Source organism: Arvicanthis niloticus, chromosome 12 (assembly GCF_011762505.2).
Source record: "Arvicanthis niloticus isolate mArvNil1 chromosome 12, mArvNil1.pat.X, whole genome shotgun sequence".
NCBI classification, from domain to species: domain Eukaryota; kingdom Metazoa; phylum Chordata; class Mammalia; order Rodentia; family Muridae; genus Arvicanthis; species Arvicanthis niloticus.
This window is the reverse complement of record NC_047669.1, coordinates 40685754-40707645: the sequence shown is the minus strand read 5'-3', so window position 1 is coordinate 40707645 and position 21892 is coordinate 40685754. Positions and strand designations below refer to the sequence as shown.

The window sequence follows — 21892 nt, the reverse complement described above, 5'->3', positions numbered from 1 at the left end:
TAAAAATAAAACAAACTGTCCATGGACTAATGATCAATACTAAATACTGATCAAAGGTTCTCTTATAACAAACTGTTTTCATACAGTAAGATGCTTTAAAAAGAGACCTGTCTGTGGCTGGGCAGTGGTGGTATGCACCTTTAATCCCAGTACTTGAGAGGCAGTGACAGGTGAATCTCTGAGTTTGAGGTCAGCCTGGTCTACAAGGTGAGTTCCAGGACAGCCAGGACTATACAGAAAAACCCTGTCTTGAAAACAAAAACAAAAACAAAATAAAAAGAGAGAAAGAGTTGTGGGCAGAGAGGTCATAGAGCTGAGGAGACCTACTGTCATGTCCTAGAATGATATTTCTAAGTATTCTAAATACTTATCCATATTTCTGTAGATAAGTAGAACTTCTTTTTGCATTAGATAGATGCTATTACAGAGATCCAAAATAGGTAGGTCAAAATAAAGAAAACAAATGACTGTGGGTTCCTAACCACAACTGAAAAGATCTCAGAAAAGGGGAGGGTTAGACTGTGAATACCAGAGAACCAGGATATCTGCTCTGAAACAGTGTCTTCTCCATCTATCAGGGAAGCTGCACCCATGGACTCTCAAGAATACGGTTGCCTGAACAATGCAATTACCTTCACAATGACAACACCAACTGACAAGCCAAAAAATAGACAGGAGAATTCCATATGGTCTCACCCCTAGATCAAGAGCTATGGGTGGTCAGTGGCTGCTCAGAGAGAGGGAGATTCAGACTCCTCTGGAAACAAGCAGCACATAAGATGCCCAATCCCAAGTGGCCAGGCCTAGACACATGTATGTACATATGGGCAAAGCTAAATTGACCCACAAGGGTGTATATACATGTGTACAGATACATAGGCTTACAAACAAAAACATATACACATAAAACAATAGTAATTTAAAAAGCACCATGGATGAGGGCATGCAACAGAGGAGTTGAAGACCTGAGCAGGAGGGGCAGAAGTGATGTAGATACAGCACTCATGTATGAAGTTCTAAAAATAACTTAACAACAATAAAACTGTATTGGTTTCACAATTGTTTGATAAATGAAACAGACTGCCATGCTTATATGTAAGGCTATTGGCATTACTCGAAACTCTTCCATGTTCTAAATAGCCCAAAGCTGGATATCACAGGATCCATTAACCAAGATTTGGCTTTTACTTACCCTTAATTCTCAGTAACAGCAAAGAGACAGCTTAGGAAAGTCTTTTTCTGAGCAGTATTTGCTTATGCCACACATTCTTTCTCACTACAGGTTATTTTTACTAAAGGCTAAGGGATGATGAACAGCTCTTCTCACCAACATTTTCAATTTACAGACACCAAAAATCTCAATTATAACTTCAGACAGCAAATTAAAGACTACAACAGGGAATCATACTTAATGTAGGCAACAAAACAGATGAATTTCCCTGACATTTTACAATTTTGAAGATGATTTCAGAGTATATATAAAACCCACCCCATCACTACAGTGGATTTCCAACCTTATGAAGTAATCAAATAAATAAGTCTTTACCTGGCACGCATGCGGCTTTACACCTGTATGCTTTAGCATATGTATGCGGAGAGAGTAATAATTTAGGTAATGTCCTTCCACATATAGAACATATAAATTCTCTTTTGGTTCTTCCTTTCTCAGATGATGCTCCTGATGCCTCATTAGATGTGGAATTGGATGAAGATGATGTGGGTGCATCTTTCCTTGTATGTCGTATAAGGTGTGCTCGTAATGAGGCACTATACTGAAACTGTTTCTTACATAACTAAAAAAGAGAAACAAAAGTTCTTCCTATATAAAACATTAAGTAAAACACATGCACATTTCAATTTTCCAATCTGGTTATAATTATAAAAATAAATAGTCAAATACATTGTTTAAAAGACAATATATGCTGGGCAGTGGTGGCGCACGCCTTTAATCCCAGCACTTGGGAGGCAGAGGCAGGCAGATTTCTGAGTTCAAGGCCAGCCTGGTCTACCGAGTGAGTTCCAGGACAGCCAGGGATACACAGAGAAACCCTGTCTCGAAAAACCAAAAAAAAAAAAAAAAAAAAAACCAACAACAACAACAAAAAACCCACCAATATATACGGAAACCACACACTTAACGTGCATACACAAAAGTCAGCCAAGGGTGTATGAAACACTGTCTCAAAACAATAAAAAAATTAAAAATAAAAACCAAAATGTCCTAGATACCAGATTATAAAGATAAAAAGCTTAAGACTCCAGAGAGAATTAAAACACAGCACAGAAATATGGTTTTTTTTTTTTTAAAGAGTGAAGTATTTAACAGGGGGTAATTAAGAGTAGGCTTGAGTTGGGACTTGAAGGAATAGTAGGGTCTGTATGTTACTTGGGATAGAGTGATTGCCTAATCTGTGTCAGACCCTGGCACAACCAACAAAAACCAAACCAAACCACTACAGCAAAACACACACAGAGCATTAGCAACATATCAATACCTAGAGATTGAGGTGGAAACGGAATAAGGACTATCGAGTAGGAAGGGTAAGACTGTGACAGTTGGGGCTGAGGACGACGACTCAGCAGTTAAGAGCACTGTGCGATCTTCCACAGGACCCGGGTATCATTCCCACACTCACATGGCAACTCGCCACTGTCAGTAACTCCAGCTTCATGAGTTCTTACACCATCACACAAATACATACGTAGGCAAAATGCCAATGCACATAAAATAAAAATAAATAATAACTTAAAGACTAAGGTTGCTTGTCATCCAATGTTCTGAGCAAAACCTCCTTTTTTCTTTTTTTGAGACAGGGTCGGGGTCGGTCGGTCGGTCTCTCTCGGTCTCTCTCTCTCTCTCTCTCTCTCTGTGTTTCTCTCTCTCTCTGTTTTTCTCTCTCTGTTTCTCTCTCTCTCTCTCAACTTGCCTCAAATTCACAGAAAGCTGTCTGCCTGTTTCCCGAGTGCTGGGATCTAAGGCAAGTAATAGCATGCCTAGCCAGGGCTTTACCTTAGATTTTGGCTTTGTTGTTAAGCATTTCCTTCTTTCTCCTGGCAGTAGGAATGTACATCTTTAATCCTAGCACCTGGGAGGCAGAGACAGCATGTCTGAGTTCTAAGCCAACCTGGTCTACAGAAAGGTTCTAGGACATCCAGAGCAACAGAGAAACCCTGTCTGGAAAAACAAAACAAAATGTATGCCTGCCTATCAGAAAAGGGCATCAGATCCTATTACAGATGGTTGTGAGCCACCATGTGGTTGCTGGGAATTGAACTCAGGACCTCTGGAAGAGCAGTCAGTCCTCTTAACTGCTGAGCCATCTCTCTAGCCCTTAAGAATTAATTAATTAATTAATTAATTTCCTTCCTTCCTTCCTTTCGTTCTATCCATGCTCTAGAAACATTACTTAAAAACTTACAAACAATCTAATCTTCTCATTTCTTTCATTCCTATTTTTTAATTTATTCCTTTGCTCTATTTCCTGGGACATTTATTTGATTGTATCCCTACTTTTCTGAGACACTTGTTACTATCTAGGTCTTCCATTTACAATGAGATCACATCATTCTAATCCACCATACGGTAAAGTCTTCAGGTTAAATCACTGTTTATTAGAGACCACACGTACTTAAAAGCTGTTGTTTCCTCAATGTGCATCTGTCCGCGGGTGTGCACCCGACACTGTCTTCATTACTCCTCCCTTTGCTGTGACAAAACACACGACAAAAATAACTCATGGGAGAAAGAGTGCTGAGCAGCAGCACGGATCCAAGCTCTCAGCTCCCTGACTACGGACCTCGTGTGACCACACACTTCCTTCAAGTTCTTGCTGCCCTGGACTTCCCTACTGTGACGGACTGCACTCTTCAACAGTGAGTCAGAATAACCCTCGTCCTTAAATCCTTTTTATTGGAGTATTTATCACAGCAAAAGAATCTAGAACATTAACCTACCGAGTACTTATCTCAGGACCCTCTTAAAATGACACAGTATTTGTATGCACCTACCCATCTACTCCCAAATCTCTAAATAACACACCTAGCACTGTGTAAATACTACATAATTAGTTGTTAAAACGCTGATACCAAGGAATAATAAAAGAACCTATACATATTCAGTACTGGAAAAAATTATAAATATTCTAAGAAAATTTTACATTTATGTGAAGAGTGTTTTGCCTGCATGCATGTATATACACCATGTGAATACCTGGTGCCTGCTGAAGTTAGAAAAGAGTCAGATCCCCTGGTACTGGGTTAGTTGGGGAAGTTACCTGGAGTAGGCCCTAGAGCCATCCCCAGCATCAATCGACACGAGGAGGAGACACAGTACTTTTCAATATCAATGCTAAGTACTGGCTAGCAATATCTTTAGGTCTTTTAGATTTCTCTCTCTGGAAGTTGTAAGCTACCACGTAGGTGATAGGAATAAAACCTAAGTCATCTCCAAGAGCAACAAGTGCTCTTCAGTGCTGAGCCACCTCTCTAGCCCCTGCAAATGTTTTTGACATGCACTGACTGGTTGAACCTATAGTTCATGGAATCTATCAATTTGGAAGGCAAGATTGAATTTGGTTTTATAGATGCAATCTCTTATCTCTTCCGTAAACCATATTTTGTGGCCCGTTTCTTTTTTGAGACAGGTTCTCATCTATATAGTCAAGGCTGTCCTTTAACTCAGTCTCCCTGCTTTAGCCTCCCATATGCTAAGCCCTTAGGAGTACACTGCCACTCCTTGCTTTTGAGTAATTTTTTTAAATTCTTCATAATTACTTTTTTCCCCCCTAGGAATCTTTTGTCCTAAGAGCTGTGATATTTTGTATTTCAGAGTAAAACATTTTAAATAATTAACTGGACAGAAAACAACAACAACAAAAAGAAACCCCTATAATTATGGTACAGTACACACCCAGTATATACAAGGCCCCAGAGCCATTCCCAGCACAATCAACATAAGAGGAGACATTGAAGTGACAGCAGTACTTTCCAATATCAACCCTAGGCACTAGATAACAATATCTTTAGGTCCTTTGTTACTGAACTTTGGATTTCTCTTTGTTTACAGAGAAAACATTTTAAGGTTAATGCTTTGAGTCCTAACATTGAGGAAACCTGAGTAAGAAAAGACCTAAAAAGGTTTCAATATTCAGTAAGTAAACTTTTCCTTTCATTATACACTGTCCTCCCCAGAGCAGTTGTGATACTTTTCACCTCAAGGGAAAAGAGATTCCTGGCCAAGGGGTGGCAATGTAACTGATCCTAGTCTCACAGTAATCAGTAGCATCGAGTCTTGAGACTTGTACAACTGGGGTTGGTTCTCAGCTTACTGGCTGTCTAGTCCAAATTTACTGAGTCCCTTTATACATCTACTGGCAGACAGAATTCAGTTGCCTAGGTCTCCTCTTCTGCTACTTTACATTTCTGTTTTGTTTTTACTTTTTAGATTCATTTTTATGTGCACTGAGTCTTTTGCCTGCATATTATGTATGTGCCTACAGATGGTTGTAAGCCACCATGAGGGTGCTAGGAACCAAAACTCCATTCTCTGCAAGAATAACAAATGTTCTTAATTGCTGAGCCATCTCTTTAGCCCCAAGTTTGTTTTTGTAAGAACAATCTTTTCACTGTCCTCTTTCTGAGGAAGCTCAGATGAAAAAAAAAAAAAAATTCAGGTGGGGCAAGTAAATAACACGAATCAGAATCTTTTAGCCATATAAGAGTGGTAGGCTGTGGTTGTGCATGCCTGTTATCCCAGCACTTGGAAGCCTGAATTAGGAGGATTACCTCAAGTCCAAGGATAGCCTGGGCTACACTGTAAGACTCCACCTTAAAAAAAGAAAACAGAAACAGAACAACAACAAACAACAAAAAGTAGTCAGAGTAACAGAGCAGTTGGTAAGATGGACTCCATGTATGATTGTAGGATCATTTCAGTTATCTTTTCAGGGTACTTACCGGACATTTGTAATCTCTAGCCCTTTCGTGTTTTCAATGTATGCATTATAAAGGCATATCGTCTTGGAAAAACCATTCCACATTCCCCACATTTATGAGCTGTTTCTTCGGTGCTCTCCTTAGCATCCCTTTTTGGTTGTTTCATCTTTTTCCCTCTTTGAACTAATTTCTGGGCCACCTAAACAGACAAAAAACACAATCTAAGAAAATATGTTTATTTTCTCTTTTTCTAGGTATGAACTTGCTATGTAGCCCAGGCTTGCCTGGTACTATGGAGCCTAGACTGGCCTCAAACTCAGAGCAATCCTCTTGCCTCACATGTATCACCATGTTCAGATTCAGTATCATTTTTAAAGTCACAGGCCATGATATGTATTTTTCTAATATAACACTTCAAGCAGTAAACTGCTTCCCTGCATATCTTACTCTCCCATGTAATTTTTATTATAGGCCTAAGTTTGTTACTAAAATAGAATGCTATCAGGGTTAAGCAACAAAAAACTAAACAACTTCATACCATACCTGTTGAACTGCTGATTTAGAGATGGCTTTCCGCTTCTGTAACTTTTTCTCCATGCCCTTGTGTAACCGGATGTACCCCCCTTCATTAACAGACCGCTGCCTAAGCCGGCTCCTATACGTGTCATCATCTGGGCCTGAGTCTGTCTTTTCTGTAGCTTCAGTTAGAGTTTCTTCATCTTTTACAGGTTGGTCAGGGCTCTGACTATGATCTGGAAAGTCTTTGGCACAGACGTCCTCAGGTGATGTATCATTTCCTATATCACTGTCCTCTTGGGAGGTGTTGATTACATTCTCTTTTGAGATTTTAGGATGAACATTAGCAACTATGCCATCTTCTCTGATGTCTGCAGACTGGAGCTCTGGTTGGTTGCTTTCTGTTGCTGAGCTTGCAGTTCCCACTTCAGGGTGGGGATCAGATATACATTCTACAGGGGACACACTAGCTTCAGCCTCTGGAGAAACCTGAGGTGCAGGCTGCTGTCCTGGCTCCCCATTCTGCTCTGTTTCTGGCAGTTCTCCATTTACCAGCAGTACGATTTCACAATGCCCAAGTTCACTTGACAAAGTTGTGGTTGTTTCATTCCTAGTGCCAGGTGGTGTGGTAGTTCCATTGTGTGCTGGTAAGTCCTGAGTAGATGCAACTGTCTGAACTTCACCTTTCTTATACACTGTAAGTTGCTTTTCTTCCATTAGTTTATGTACACTTTCACAAATTTCTAAAACTTCTGACATAAAAAGGTGGCGAGCTAAGACAGCTACATCAGCCATGCTACAAAAGTCAAAAACTTAGTACAGAAGTATAGGCAAATTCCAGCAAAGGAAGGAAGCTTGCTTTACAGAAACCTGTAAGAAATAAGAAAAGTCAAAGAGCAAAAAAGTCAGTCATCACAAAACTACTTTGTAAGAATAATATAGATTTGTGACAAGAAGAAAAAAATATAGTAAAAAAACCAATTATTACCATGTATTCTACAATTAGCTATCACTGGGTTTTCTCTCATTTCTAGTTGCTATTAAACAACCTTGACTAGCTCACAGCCATGAGCTGAGTCTCTAAACCACTAATAAAAAAGAAAATAATAAGACTTACTACCTCAAGAGTTGTTATAAGGCAGCCATTGTCAAGCTGTACTCCTTAGAACCCTGGGGTTCCTCAATTCCCTTAAAGAAAACAGTGGCTGGGAGAATTGAGGGTAGAAAGGGAAGGGGGTAGCAGAGTGGATTGACAGGGACCAAGCAACCTGTTCCTTCCCTTACCACGCCTCACTTATTATAGATAGCTGTATTTTCTAATGATAGTAGTCCATATAAAAATTTAATTGAACAAAGTTCGATTCTCTGGTCTACATGTACACTTTAAAAATAAAGATTTGGAGTGGACATGACTCATGGTGGTAAGGCGCTTGGTAACTTGAGGTCAGTTCCTAACTGCCCACAGAACTATGTCCACACTAAATAAATGTACCAAAAACATAAGCCAAGTGTAGTGTATCTCTGTAATCTTTTAGTGTTCAGAAGTTGGAGCAAGAAGGATCAGAAGTTCAAGAATATCTCTTGGGCTACCTAGTGTTCGAGGACAGACTGGGATACCTTATCTCAAAAAAGAACCACACACAAAAAAAGTATGATTTAAAGCCAGGGCTATAAGTATTTTCTGCAATGAATCAGGTGATAAATACTGCAGATTACAGTTAAAATGCAGATTAAATGGCTATTAATGCCAACTTTCATTACACAAATAGAAGCACAGACACTGGTTTATATTTTGCTTATCGTAGATTCAAGGAATAATTATTATATAATTATTTGTTAATACTATAAAGTATTGTTATTTTTGGTAACAGAGTAAGTTCTTGGTGCTTTACTTTCAGCAGTCATTTTTAATTCTCTCTATATAATATATACATATATATTTTTGCATATGTATATTCATACATATGCAAAAAACAAGCATCACACAGTGATAACTGTAATTCTACTTCTACAAACAGATGATTATGAAGTTGTGTAAGACTACAAGTGAAAGTCAGTGGTACAGCACACCTGCCAAGTCCTAGATTCAACACTCACTTTTCTTCTTCCCCTGTCCAAAAAACATTGCCTATTTTCCTGAAGTTTGCTTTTCATGAACTTTTTAGGTTAACAAAATGAATGAGGTCATATACATGTGTGCTTATACAGTCTTTCACTGTGCCCCTCACCCACTACACCCTTCTTCCCTCAGATGATTCTCTTCCTCGTCCTAAGTCTTCCTTGCATGTCATACGTATGCTACTGCCCTACTTCCATCTCCTTTATGATTCCGTCCTCTCCTCTCATGACCCCACCCCTTTCTAGTTTTATAGTCAGCAAGTATACACACTTTTAAATGTGATACATGAGAAAAAAGATGCACTATTTTTTTTTTATTTAAAGCAATAAACTGTTACAAATAAAACATTAGTGAAAGAATTCATCACTGAATATTCTAAGGTGAATCTCAGAAAAAAATAGACTTGTTTGAAATAAATGACACAAAATAGACAATGGCTAAACTCCTTAAGGGATAATTTGTCCTTAAAGGTGACAGAAAGGACAGGAAAGATAGTTCAGTGGTTAAGAACACTGTCTGCTCTTCCAGAGGTCCTGAGTTCAATTTCTGGCAATCACATGGTGGCTCACAACCATCTATAATAGGATCTGATGCCCTCTTCTGGTGTGTCTGAAGACAGCTACTGTGTACTTAAATAAATAAATAAATCTTAAAATTTTTTAAGTGACAGAAAAAAAACACTTTTTTTTTTTTTTTAAATTTTTGGATTTTGTTTTGAGAAAGGATCTCACTATATAAACTAGACTGGCCTCAAACTGGAAGATACACCTGCCTCCACCTCTTCAGTGCTAGGATTAAAGTCATGTGCCAACAAACCCAGTTCAAAGATAAAATCTTATATACAAATTTATATTTCATTAACAATGATTTCAAGTTCTATCCATTATCTTACAAAAGCACTGACGTTATTTTTCTCTGCAACTGCATTTCCACTCTGTGCATATACCACATATTTACTCATTGATCTTGATGGTCATCTAGTCTGGTTCAATTTCCTACCTATTACGAATAGTCAAGCAATAAACAGAGATATAAAAGTATCTAAAAGTTTATTTTTAGAGTTGTTTGTTTGTTTATATTATTTGTTTCTATGAGGCAGGATCCCTCTACATAACCTTGGTTGTCCTGGACCTGACTATATAGACCAGGCTGGCCTCCAATTGATAGAAGCCTGTCTGAATGCTGGAATTAATGGTACAGGCTACCTTGCCCAGCAAGTCCATATATATTTTTATAATGGCTACACAAGTATACTTCCCAAACTTTTTTTTGTTGTTTTTCAAGACAGGGTTTCTCTGTATAGCCCTGGCTGTCCTGGAACTCACTCTGTAGACCAGGCTGGCCTCGAACTCAGAAATTCACCTGCCTCTGCCTCTGCCTCCCAAGTGCTAGGATTAAAGGTGTGCGCCGCCACTGCCCGGCTACAAGTATACTTTCCAACTCCAGTAAATAACAGTTCTTTCCTCACATTCTCACCAGTATCTGTTGTCACTTATTTTCTTGATAATTGTTATTCGGACTTGAATGAAAAAGAATCTCAAAAAAAATTTTTGCAACTTTTAAAAAAATGTATAGGTGTTTTGCTTGAATGTAGGTCTGTGCATTACTTTCATGCCTGATGTCCTCAGACTATAAGAGGTGTCAGATCCCATGGAATGGGAGTTCCAGATGGTTGTGAGGTGCTGTGTGAGTGCCGAGAATTGAACCTGGGTTCCTAGAAGAGCTACTGAGACATCTTCCCAACCTCTCAAACCAACTTTAATTCGAACTCCTGAGGGGGTAAGGATATTGAACACTGGAGTGTTCAATATTTATTAGTGTAATATTTATTAGTCTTTGTATTTCTGCTTTTGAGAACTCTTCAGTGCATTTATCTATTTATTGGTCAAATGATTTGTGTATGTGTGTCTACGTGCATGCTTGATTTTTGTACTTCTTCGTATATCCTAGATGTTAATCTCAATGTGATATGAAGCTGTTAGACTCTTCCTTCCCATGATGTATGTTTTCTCTTCACTCTTGGTTTTTCCTTTGCTTTTCTGTTTCATGATATCTCATTTGCCAATCCTTAGTATCATTGCCTGTGCTACTAAATTTTAAAAAGTCTTTGCCTGTGCCAGTATCTTAAAGTGCTTTTCCCAGCAGTTCAAAGTTTCAGGTCTTATATTAAAAACTTTGATCCATTTTTAATTATTTTGGTGAGAGATATGGATCTAGTGAACAATATGAATCATCAACAAATCCATTTTGCCCAACACTGTTAAAAGTAACTGGTTTTCTTCAATGTATGTGTTTGTCAAAAGTAAAATTCTAAATATGTAGTGTAGTGGGTTGGCCTGATGCTGCTTGTATTCTAACAAAACAAGCACTGTCAAGACTTGGTTGTTCCAAAGAGTGTGCACATAGACCCACTTGAAGCTATGTGACCTTGTTACCAAGTTATTTCTGACTGCTGAATAAAGATGCTGATAACCAATAACAGGGCAGAAGAGACACAGGTAGGTAGGTTTTAGGGCTCTTGGGCCTGGAGGGTAGAAGGAGAACCTTCAGGGATGGGGGAGAAGGTGAATGGAGAAGCTGCCATGGATTAGGTGAGTCATGAGAGTGTGGCCCTGAGGGCTGGCCAACTGGAGTTAAAGGCAGCCCAGATGAAACACAGTAAGTAATAACTCAGGATTATTGATAGAAAAGTAGATTCTAACAGCACAGAAGGTAGTTATCTACCTAGTTCGTGTGCTGTTTAAGGCTTATTGTAAATAATAAAAGCTGTGTGTCTTTTATCCAGGAACTAAATGATCAAGATGGATAGAAACCCCAGACTGGGATTAAAAATTTCTACAATAATGTAGGTCTGTAATATAATCCCAGGGGCAGATATTATGATACCTCTAGCACTGTTCTTTCTGCTGAAGAACAATATAAACCCTATTTGTCTCCATTTAAGGATCCCATTTGTCTCTACTTTAAGGACCAGGCCTGATATCAAAAAAGGCCATAAGGCACCAGCTTCAGGAATAGACCATAAATCTGAAAAAACTAAGTTATAAGACAGACAACAGCTCTAGGAACAGACCATAAAATCCAGAGCGAGATCATAAAATCCTCTCCCAAAAAACACCTTGGGGATAACCACAAAAATGGGGAAATATCTCCGAATGGGCCACCTGTACTGGGCAACCCTATTTCATATGTGGTTAAACATTCATGACAGGAACACAGGCCACTGACCACCTGTGTCCCATCCCCAGCACTCACCAATGAAATTTTAGATTACCAATCCTTCTAGAGAGTTCCCTTGGCTCCCTATAAAAAGGCCTGTGTGCCTTTGTCTTAGGGTTGCCATTTCAAAGAATGGTTGACCCCCCGCATGCTGGTTGTTTCTGCAGAATAAATGCTCTTTATTTTTGCATATTATCTGAGTATGGGCTCTTCCTTCAGCGATTTTCAGACCGTTACAAGGATTGCTTTTGCTACTTGTAAGTGTTTTGGTTTCCATATAAATTTTAGGGTTCTTTTTTATCCTAGCTCTGTGAAGAATGTCATTGATTTTGACGGAGATTATGTTGCTTTTAGAAATATAACCATTTCTACAATATTCATCCTGCCAATCCCTTTGTATGGCAGTTCTTTCAATCTAGTGTCTTCTCAAGTTTCTTAAACAGTCATCCAGATTTTCTCATCCTCACACCCATACACCAAGTGTTTGCAGGCATACTGTCCACACTTTGTTCTTTTCATATAACATATTCTCCTAAATCAGAGATAAATTACCTTAAAGGAGATAAACTGTTAAACAGACTTAATAGAGATGAAGCCAATGTTTTTATTCAAAGTATATAAAATACATTAACAGAGGACACACAAGTTATTAAATCATATACTATTAATAACTGCATTTTGATCTACGTTCAAAGATCTAAAAGGGGAAACTGAGTTGCAAGGAAAATTTCCCATGGAAACAATAACATGGTTCCAAATGACCAAGTGTTTAAAATGAGTGTGTGTTCAAAGTATCATTTTTAAAAAAAGAAGTTAAATCATTCAGATTTCCATCTGTTAAGTTAGCGCTCGCGAGTGCGCTCCTCCCCCCACACCCCTACAAAACATCTTCATCAAAAACAAACAGAGCTATTAAGGCAAGGTAGCAGGCTGGAAGCAACTTCTATGTGACCCAGTAAGGAAAGGAATCAGAATAAAATAAAATAAAATAAAAAATATCCAAGTCCAAAGTGAGTGAGAAGTTCTAAATTCACAAAATAAGCAGAGCTTCAACCCTGCAGCTCCCTGCAGAGAGACACTTTCCAAAGTTAAGAGATGGGGAGCCCTGTTCTCAAGACAAATCAGTGGCAGTGTTTGTCAGTTTGAATAACTCGGAGGGCAGCAGTTGGGCACTACGATGACAGAGAGCCTATATTAAAACTGAGCTCCCATGCATACCTACAGACAAGAACAACTGCAATCTGACCAGATTCTACCAACTCTAATATCAATGTTCCTCAAAATGGTTTATAAAACAGAAAAGGAAGAATCACTGCACCAAGCTCATCCTATAAAGCCATCATTACCCTGGTACAAAACTGGATAAGCATGTGCAAACAAAACAAATAAATAAAGGAAACACAACTATAGACTAATTTTCCTGGTAAACACACAGACACATAGTGACACATACCTTTAATTCCAGCACTTGGAAGGCAGAGGCAAGTGAGTTCCAGGACAGCCAGAGCTACATTTTTTAAGAGACCCTGTTTCTAAAAAAAAAAGAAAAAAGAAAGGTTGGGGGGGGGGGGAGAGAGGAAAAGAAAAAAATCTGAACAATATTGTTGTAAACTGAACACATTAAGAGACCAAATGTAAAAAAAAAAAAAGTTATCTTTGACTACAGCACTCAGGAGGCAGAGGCAAGCAAATCTCTATGAATTTGTGTCTAGCCTATCTATACAGTGAGTTCCAGGATAGCCAGAATCACATTGTAAGACCCTGCTTTGCCCACAAAAGAAGACATTGATGCCTCATGAACCAATTGGTTTTGATTCCAGGGATTCAAGATTAATTCATCAAATGCAAACCAATAAAAGCACAATACAGCACACAGCTATAACTGAAACAACATGAGAGCAGGGCATGGTAGTCTGTGTCTTAAATCTAGCACTCAGGAAGCTATGGTTGCCATGTGAATCTCTGTGAATCAAGGTCAGAATGGTCCACGCAGCAAGCTTCAGACTAACTAGGGCATTACAGAGACCCTCTTGTCTAAAACAGGAAAGAAAGAAACCAACCACATAATAGTTTCAATTGATAGCAGAAAAGGACCTTTAACAAAGTTCAACATACTTTCATGATAAAAGTCCCAAATAAACTAGGAATAAAAGGGCACACTATCTATCTACAACAAACCTATAGCTAACATTGTACAAAAGCAGGACTATTTAGAATGAAACCAGAGATTGCTGTCCACTCTCCATTCTTTCTGAATATACTGCCTGAAGTCTTAGAACAATAAAACCAGAGAAAAAAGTACAAGTCATAAAGTAGGAAAATTATCCTTATTTTGCAAATGACATGATTCTATACTTAGACTCTTAAAAAAAAAAAAAAAAAAAAAAAAAAAAAAAACAGAAGATACTATTAACATTGAAAGGCTCTACCCTGCTCTTAATCTCTTGCTCTCTTGCCTCTAGCTTCTCTGTCCCCTCTCCCCTCTCCTTCCCCCCTCTCTCCACGTAGTCATGGACAGCCTCTACTTCTCTTCTTCATCTCTTCTACCACCTTCTTCTTCCACCTTTGCTTTATCTCCTGAATAAACTCCCACCCCCTTGGAAGAAAAAAAAAGGCTCTACCCTGTTCATAGGGCAGCAGAACTAATACTGTCTAAATGGCTCTGCTAACTGAAAGCAAACAGATTTTGACACAATCACATTCTTTATAGAACTAGAAAAACAATCATAAATTCATAAGAAACACACAACACCTGATAATAAGCAAAGTTATACCAAGCAGAAAGAACAATGCTGCAGTTTATTTTAAAACCTGCTCTGAGTTATATTATAGAGCCACACTAACAAAAACAACAACAACAAAAGCATGGTGCTGGCATAGAAACAGACTCCTGCAACCTCAATGGCCCAAAGATGAGCTTTGGGTTTGGGGTAACAGACAGAACTAACTGATCTCAGAAAATACAGGTAGAAAGAACTGGTAGAAGCAATAGAAAAAAAAGACATCTGATGGAGACTTCAATATACATGTATGTATACACTAACAAGTACATTCACTGAAAGATATAGAAAACTTATGAAAAGTATACAGTTTTTATGACTCCTAGACCTGAGGGGGAAAAAAAAAATGCAGGCCAGCTGGTTCACTAGTTCCACAAAGAAAGCAGAACTAAATGAGAGATTTTACTTCACTGCCCCAGGATATATTCTACCTTCCAGGGGGAGGACATTATTCCTGAGTCAGAGGACACTTGCTGGGTTAACATTCAGGAGAGGAAGGAGAGGCTGATTAACATTCCTCAGACCTCAGAGAAGAGAACCCCACCTGCGGGTGGGGAAGGCCCAAAGCAGGATGGTTGGGCAAGGTTACATTCTTGCGAAAGATGAGTGTACAAGATGTTTCCGCATGACCCTGACTGAATTATGGGTTATCAATTATGAATTTTGGGGATTTCCACTGTTTTTATGTTATGTTTCCTTAGTTACCCTTTTACCACCCCCACCCCCTGTTTATGGGTTCCCCTATATAAGACCTCCCCTAGCCAGGCTGCCTTGTTAATTCCTCTGCTCCTGCGTGAGTTGTGAATTATTGGGTGGCTGTGACATCCCGGGACTTGAGTAAGTGACTCCCCTCTCAGGGATCTTTCATCACCACACACACAAAATTACATATATGAGTACAATATATAAAATCCCTTGTTCCACAAAACAAGACATTAAATAGGTAGTTTCAAAGTGTATTTTCCCCTGACGTAACAATAACTGTACATTTTCTCCAGCTGTTTCATTTCAACTCCAGAATAATTCTGCTACAATTCCCTGACCTAAGAGGCAGTGGTAAGAAAGATGACCTGCCTGCCGGGTGTGGTTGCCCACCTTCAACCTCAGTGCTTTCGAGGAAAAGGCAGACAGATCTCTGAGTTCAGAGGCTAGGCTGGTTCTATAATGTGAGTTTGAGGACAAGGACAGCCAGAGCTACAAAAACAAACAAAACAAACAAAAAAATAAATGACAGCTTTTGCACAACACTATTAAAAGCCTTGCTTTAAAGGGCCCTTTCCCTCCATTTTGGCATCAATTTTGTTTGTTTGGAAGATACATATCTATTTATCTTTTAGAATATACTTATTAACAAACAGCAAAGGGTATTAGAAAAATCTTACCAGAAAGATCCACAACAGCCTCGTGACTAGAAACTGCTCCTTTCTCAATAAAAAGATCTCGAAAATATTCACTATTAGCTGACAGAACAGATTTATGAGCTTTGTACTCTTCCCCTTCAATTAACAATGTGACATCACAGAACTGGTTGGAAAGTCTCTGTTCATTCAGCTGTTTCAAAACTGCCTGGCAATGTTTTGGAGAAGACCGTTTTACCACTCCTTTGGTGTCAACCTGTCAAAATATGTTTGAGATAAGAGGTATATTATATATATCACCCACACATACCCATTACTTTTAGCAAGCAATTTGTTATTCTTTGTTATCTATATACATAAGATACATTACTATTTCCTGCCTTTTTAAAAGACAGGGTTTCTCTATGTAGCTTTGACTAAGCCTGAACTCATTATGCAGACCAAGTTGGCCTAGAACTCCTCCTGCCTCTGCTTCCAAGTGCTAGGACTAAAGACATGAGCCCTAGTACCCAGCCACAATGTTTTACTTGATCCTACCAAAAAAAAAAAAAAAAAAAAAAAAATCCTATCCTTTTTGTTGCCTTGTTTTACTGATCAAAAATGTGATGATGTATGACACTAATATAGCCCAAAACAAAGCAAATGAGTAAGGAAACAAACACAACCAAAAACCATGGTTACACATGCCTTTAATTCCAACATTTGGGAAGTAGAGGCAGGTGGGATCTGAGTTCTAGGCTATCCTGGTTTAGACTTAGTTCAAGGACAGTCGGTGATACATAAAGGGATTCTGTCTCAGAAAGAACAATAATAAAAACCTAGAAAGGAAGATAGGGCTGTGGCTCAGTTGGTTGTGTTTACTTAACATGTATGAAGGCCTAGGCTCGATCTCAGCACCTCATAAACCACAATCTGTGGAACATGTCTGCAATCCAGCACTAAGAGGCAGGAGTATCAGAACTTCAAGGTCTTCCTCACCTATGTAACTTGTTCAAGGCTAGCGTTGGCTACATGAGACCCTGTCTCAAAAACACCCACCAAGCAAAAGTCTCAGTTTAAGCAATTTTAACTTGTTATGTGACCCACAGTATAATTTGGAAAAATATTCTGTATGCCTGTAGCAATGTATCATTACAAAAGGGAGGAGTTAAAATTCATATACTAATAACAAACACATAGGATACTACATTAATTGTGAAGCATTATGTTCAATGAATAACAACTGGTTTACATTTAGCTCATTTAGGTTACAACATAGTAAACAATTAACATGTCTTAAACAGTAAGCTTTACTTTAAACCAGCGGTTCTCAACCTGTGGATACTGGCCTCTTTCACAGGGGTCCAATATCAGTTATCCTACATAGTAGATATTCACATTATAATTCATAACAATAACAAAATTATAGTTATGAAGTAGCAACAAAAATAACTCTATGGTCGAGGGTCACCACAACACAAGGAAATACATTAAAGGGTCACAGCATTAGGAAGGTTGAGAATCGCTGTTTTAAACAAACACATCCCCTTCAGCTTCAGTTCCCACAGTCAACAGTGTTGATGTCTTAGATAAACAAAAAAATAACAATTAAAAACCTGAAGACTGAAAGGTGGATATAAAGTACCACTTACAAACACAAGTTCGTGTTTAGATACTGGCTTCTTTTTTGAGGACTTGGAGGCTGTGGTTGGAGGTGAAGTAAAGTTGCTCAGATCATCCTCTGACTCATTACTTTCTTCTCCAGATTCAAGGTCCAATCCCAATTCTTCCAACATTTCTGAAGCATCTGATATTGGACGGGATCGATCAAGTTTCTCCTGACATTTGCTACATTGTTTTATGTAATCTTTAACTTGCTTTAATATACCTTCAGTCAAGAAAAAAAACAAAAACAAATAACAAAAACAAAATTAACATCAAATTTAAGTGTTCCTACTTGAAAATGTATCTTTTTAAAAAAGATTATTCATTTTATGTATATAAGTATACTGTCACTGTCTTCAGACACACCAGAAGAGGACTTTGGATCCCATGGTTGTGAGCCACCATATGGTTGCTGGGAGTTGAACTCAGGACCTCTGGAAGATCAGTCAGTGCTCTTAACCTCTGAGCCATCTCTCCAGCCCCTGAATGTATCATTTAATGTACATACTAATTTATGTTCAAATGTTTGCTCACACCCATTAAAAAATGTAGAGTGAATTCTTCAGAATGTGAGATAATAATCAAAATTATCTCAAAATATAAGTATATAAATGTTGGTTTGTTTCCACATTGAGATAGACTTTTTCTTGTTTATTACCAAGTATTCAATTTACTCTGGCATGAGATGATTATATATCCCTGTCCTTTTCTGTGTGCATTACAAGGTATCCATGAAATAAAATAGTTACATACTACATAATTATGTTTCTGTTAGCTATGAATCAAATATATGACAATGCTATTGTATATAGCCTATACCCCCTAGATTCTTATAAGTGCATTATGTTCATAAAACTCTAAAATAACCTAATACATTCCTCAGTACCTATAACATATTCTTGTTGTTAAATATACGTGAAACAAATACTCAACTATCTTGACTTATATAGAGTTAATATGGCTCAAGCTATAATGAGAAGTAATTTTTCCAAATTATTTTTAAAAACTGCCACTATACTTCATGCAGAAGTAAGTCTATTGGGCTGGAGAGGTAGCTCAGAAGTTAAGAGTGCTTGTTGCTTTTCCTGAGCACCTGAATTCATTTCCCAGCCCATCAAGAAGCAGCTCACAACTGCCTGTAACATCAACTCAAGTAGTGGATCCCTCCTCTGGCTTCTGTGGGAGTGCATACCCACATGGCACATATGCACGTAAATACACAAAAATAGGGTTGTTTGTTTGCTTGTTTTGAGATAGGGTTTCTCTGTGTAGTCCTGCCTGTCCTAGAACTCACTCTGCAGACCAGGCTGGTCTCAAACTCCACCTCCAGCACCCACCCAGCAAATTTGTTTTTTTGTTTTTTTTTGTTTTTTTGTTTTTTTTTTTTTGTTTTTGTTTTTAAGAAATAAATTTGTTATTGACTTTAAGCCTTTCGGATACTATCATATCACTCTGTTGGTCTCTAAGTCTATGCTTCCTGGATAAACTTATAAACTAAGCCTTAAGCCATGTGTGTGTGTATGTGTGTGTACACATGCACTAATTTGGTACTGCTTTATAATAGAGCATCAAAGATTGAATGATTTGTAATAAGTTTATTTGATCAGTTCCTGAGGTCGGGAAGTTAAAGACTCAAGGCCAACATTTGCTGAAGGCATATCTGCATTTCATAACAGAAAAAATATGGCCACCAACAGCTAGAGGCTGACCCCTTCATCATTCCAAACCTATTCTCCATAACGAACCCCACTCTTGTTATAGTGACATGTCTTACTTAAAGGTATCATTGTTAACAATGCATTGAATTTCTAATATATGAATTTTGGGTTAATACATTCAAACCACAGGAAGTAAATCTACTGTGAGCCAACAGATTTGTCAAAGTCCTAGGTTCAACAGATCACTGTAGAAGTGACTTATTGTTTTTCAAGACAGGGATTCTCTGTGTAGCTCTGTCTGTCTTGAAACTTGCTCTGTAAACCAGGCTGGTCTCAAACTTAAAGGTATATACCACCATCTATAAAATAAAACCTATTTCTGAATTTATTAGTGCACTGAATAGATTTTTTTTCGTATAAAATGTACTTACTTTACTATGTGTGAAAGTCAGAGGACAATGTTCAGAAGTTAGTCCTCTTAGTGAGGGCTCCAGGGACCACACTCAAGCTTTCAGGCTTTGCAGCCAGTATCTTTCTTTATCTGATGAGTGATCTGGCCAGCCTTAGTGCATCGACTTTAAAACCTGATTTTCTTAAAGGTCACTCCTTTTTAAAAAAAAAGATGTACTTGTATTTTATGTGTATGAGTAGTTGGTTTCATGTATGTATGTGTATCACATGTGTGCCTGGTGTGCACAGAGACCATGACAGAATGTTGGCTCTCATGGAACTGCAGTTACAGATGAGCATAAGCCGCCATGTCAGTGCTCGGAACTGAACCCAGGTTGTCTGCAAGACCAGCACGTGCTTACAACTGCTGTTACCATCCTTCCCTCCCCTCAGTAGACTCCTCTGTATGGATGTTTTATGGTTTGTGAAGGTTGAAAATGAGTGCTCTGGGGCTGGAGAGATGCCCGGGTGTTAGGCGCGCCCACTGCTCTTGTAGTCAATGTGGAGATGCATAATTAGGGTGCTGGGAGAGACTGGAAAAGATAGGCAGGGTGTGGAAAGACCATCGTATCTACTGTATACATATATACAAAATCCTTCAAAAAATTAAAATAAGGACAGTTGGAGGGATGGCTCAGTGGTTTAAAGCACTTCATTGCTCTTACAGGGGACTCACATTTGTTTCCCAGCACAAACATGATAGATTACAACCATCTGTAACAGGATCCAATGCCCTCTTCGGAACTCTGTGAACATCAGGCGCATACATACTTAAATACAGACAAAACACATAAATCTTTTTTTTGTTTTTTTTTGTTGTTGTTGTTTTTTTTTTTTTTGAGACAGGGTTTCTCTGTGTAGCCCTGGCTGTCCTGGAACTCACTCTGTAGACAAGGCTGGCCTCCAACCCAGAAATCCGCCTGCCTCTGCCTCCCAAGTGCTGGGATTAAAGGCGTGTGCCACCACCGCCCGGCCACATAAATCTTAAACTTTAAAAAAAGATAATAGCCGACTGTGTTCAAGGAGCTCTAGAGAAACTTCATCAAAAGTATCTGAACAAGGACGGAAATGGCAAGAAAACCCATGTCCCTACCCCTGTCTACTACAAGAATGTCTGGGAACCATTTTATGACTTTACTCTTAGGCTCAACTCCTAAGAAAATGACAAGATGAAAGTTAGGAGTAGCTCTGCCAATGGGAAATGAAAAAACCAGATTTTTAAAAATCAGATAAAATCTACTTAAATTTGTCTACCTAGTGTTTTCTAATGTTAATTCACCATATGACTTCTCTAAAACTGCCTTTTAAACCAGACGGTGGTGGCACACGCCTTTAATCTAGCACTCAGGAGGCAAAGGCAGGGGATCTCTGAGTCTGAGGCCAGCCTGATCTACAGAGTGAATTCTAGGATAGCCAGGACAACAAAGAGAAACCCTGCCTCAAAACAAACTAACAAACAAAATAATAATAACAATTTCTTTTATGAATTACCATTAATCAATTTAAGTGTTTTGCCCATTCATACATATGTGCACTGCGTTTGCCTGGTACCCACACAAGTCAGGAAAAACTCCAATCTCTTAGAACTGGAGGCACAGATGGGTGTGAAGCACTGGGCAGTGCAGGGAACTGAACCTCAGTTCTCTAAAAGAGCAACAAATGCTCTTAATCACTGGGCTAGCTCTCCAGCCCTAAGATCTCTTTTATAAACCCTCAAATATGGCAGAATTTTTACTCTATTATGCACTCAATATTCTTGCAATTACTGTTTTTATGCAATTTACTGATTTTATGTGATGAGCCAAAATACCTCAAAAATAGTGTTTCAATCCAACGTGTGTAAGTTCCTATGTGTAAGAGCAATTTTTACCCCTCTGAATTAGACACAATGTCAATCAGTTGTCAGAGACTTCAACAAGAATTATTCCTCCTGTTTTCCTCTAGAATGTTGATAAACTTACTGCTCATCAAAAACAAAATAAAAAGACTCCCCCCACTCAAAAAAAGCCAAAAGCAAACAAACAGCACTAAGCTTAGTACGGTGGGGCATGCCTTTAATCCCACTCGGGCAGAGGTAAGAAGATCTTTGTAAGTTTGAAGCCATCATGTTCTTCACAGAAAGTTCCAGGATAACCAGATCTATAGAGACCCTGTCGCAAACTAAAATAAAAGAAGATAAAATAACAGCACAGAAAAATTAACAGCATATTTTAT

At 38.5% G+C, this 21892-nt stretch overlaps 1 protein-coding gene across 1 annotated transcript in view; it reads right to left on the bottom strand.

Moving 5' to 3' along the window:
• Positions 1–21892, bottom strand: part of Zbtb11 (zinc finger and BTB domain containing 11) — a 33306-nt gene that overhangs the window by 6718 nt on the left and 4696 nt on the right. Inside the window, 8 exon segments of the mRNA XM_034515207.2 lie at positions 1547–1603; positions 1605–1793; positions 5956–5988; positions 5990–6133; positions 6478–7260; positions 7262–7320; positions 15951–16182; positions 17558–17793. Of these exon segments, the coding sequence (XP_034371098.2) occupies positions 1547–1603; positions 1605–1793; positions 5956–5988; positions 5990–6133; positions 6478–7260; positions 7262–7320; positions 15951–16182; positions 17558–17793 (1733 nt within the window).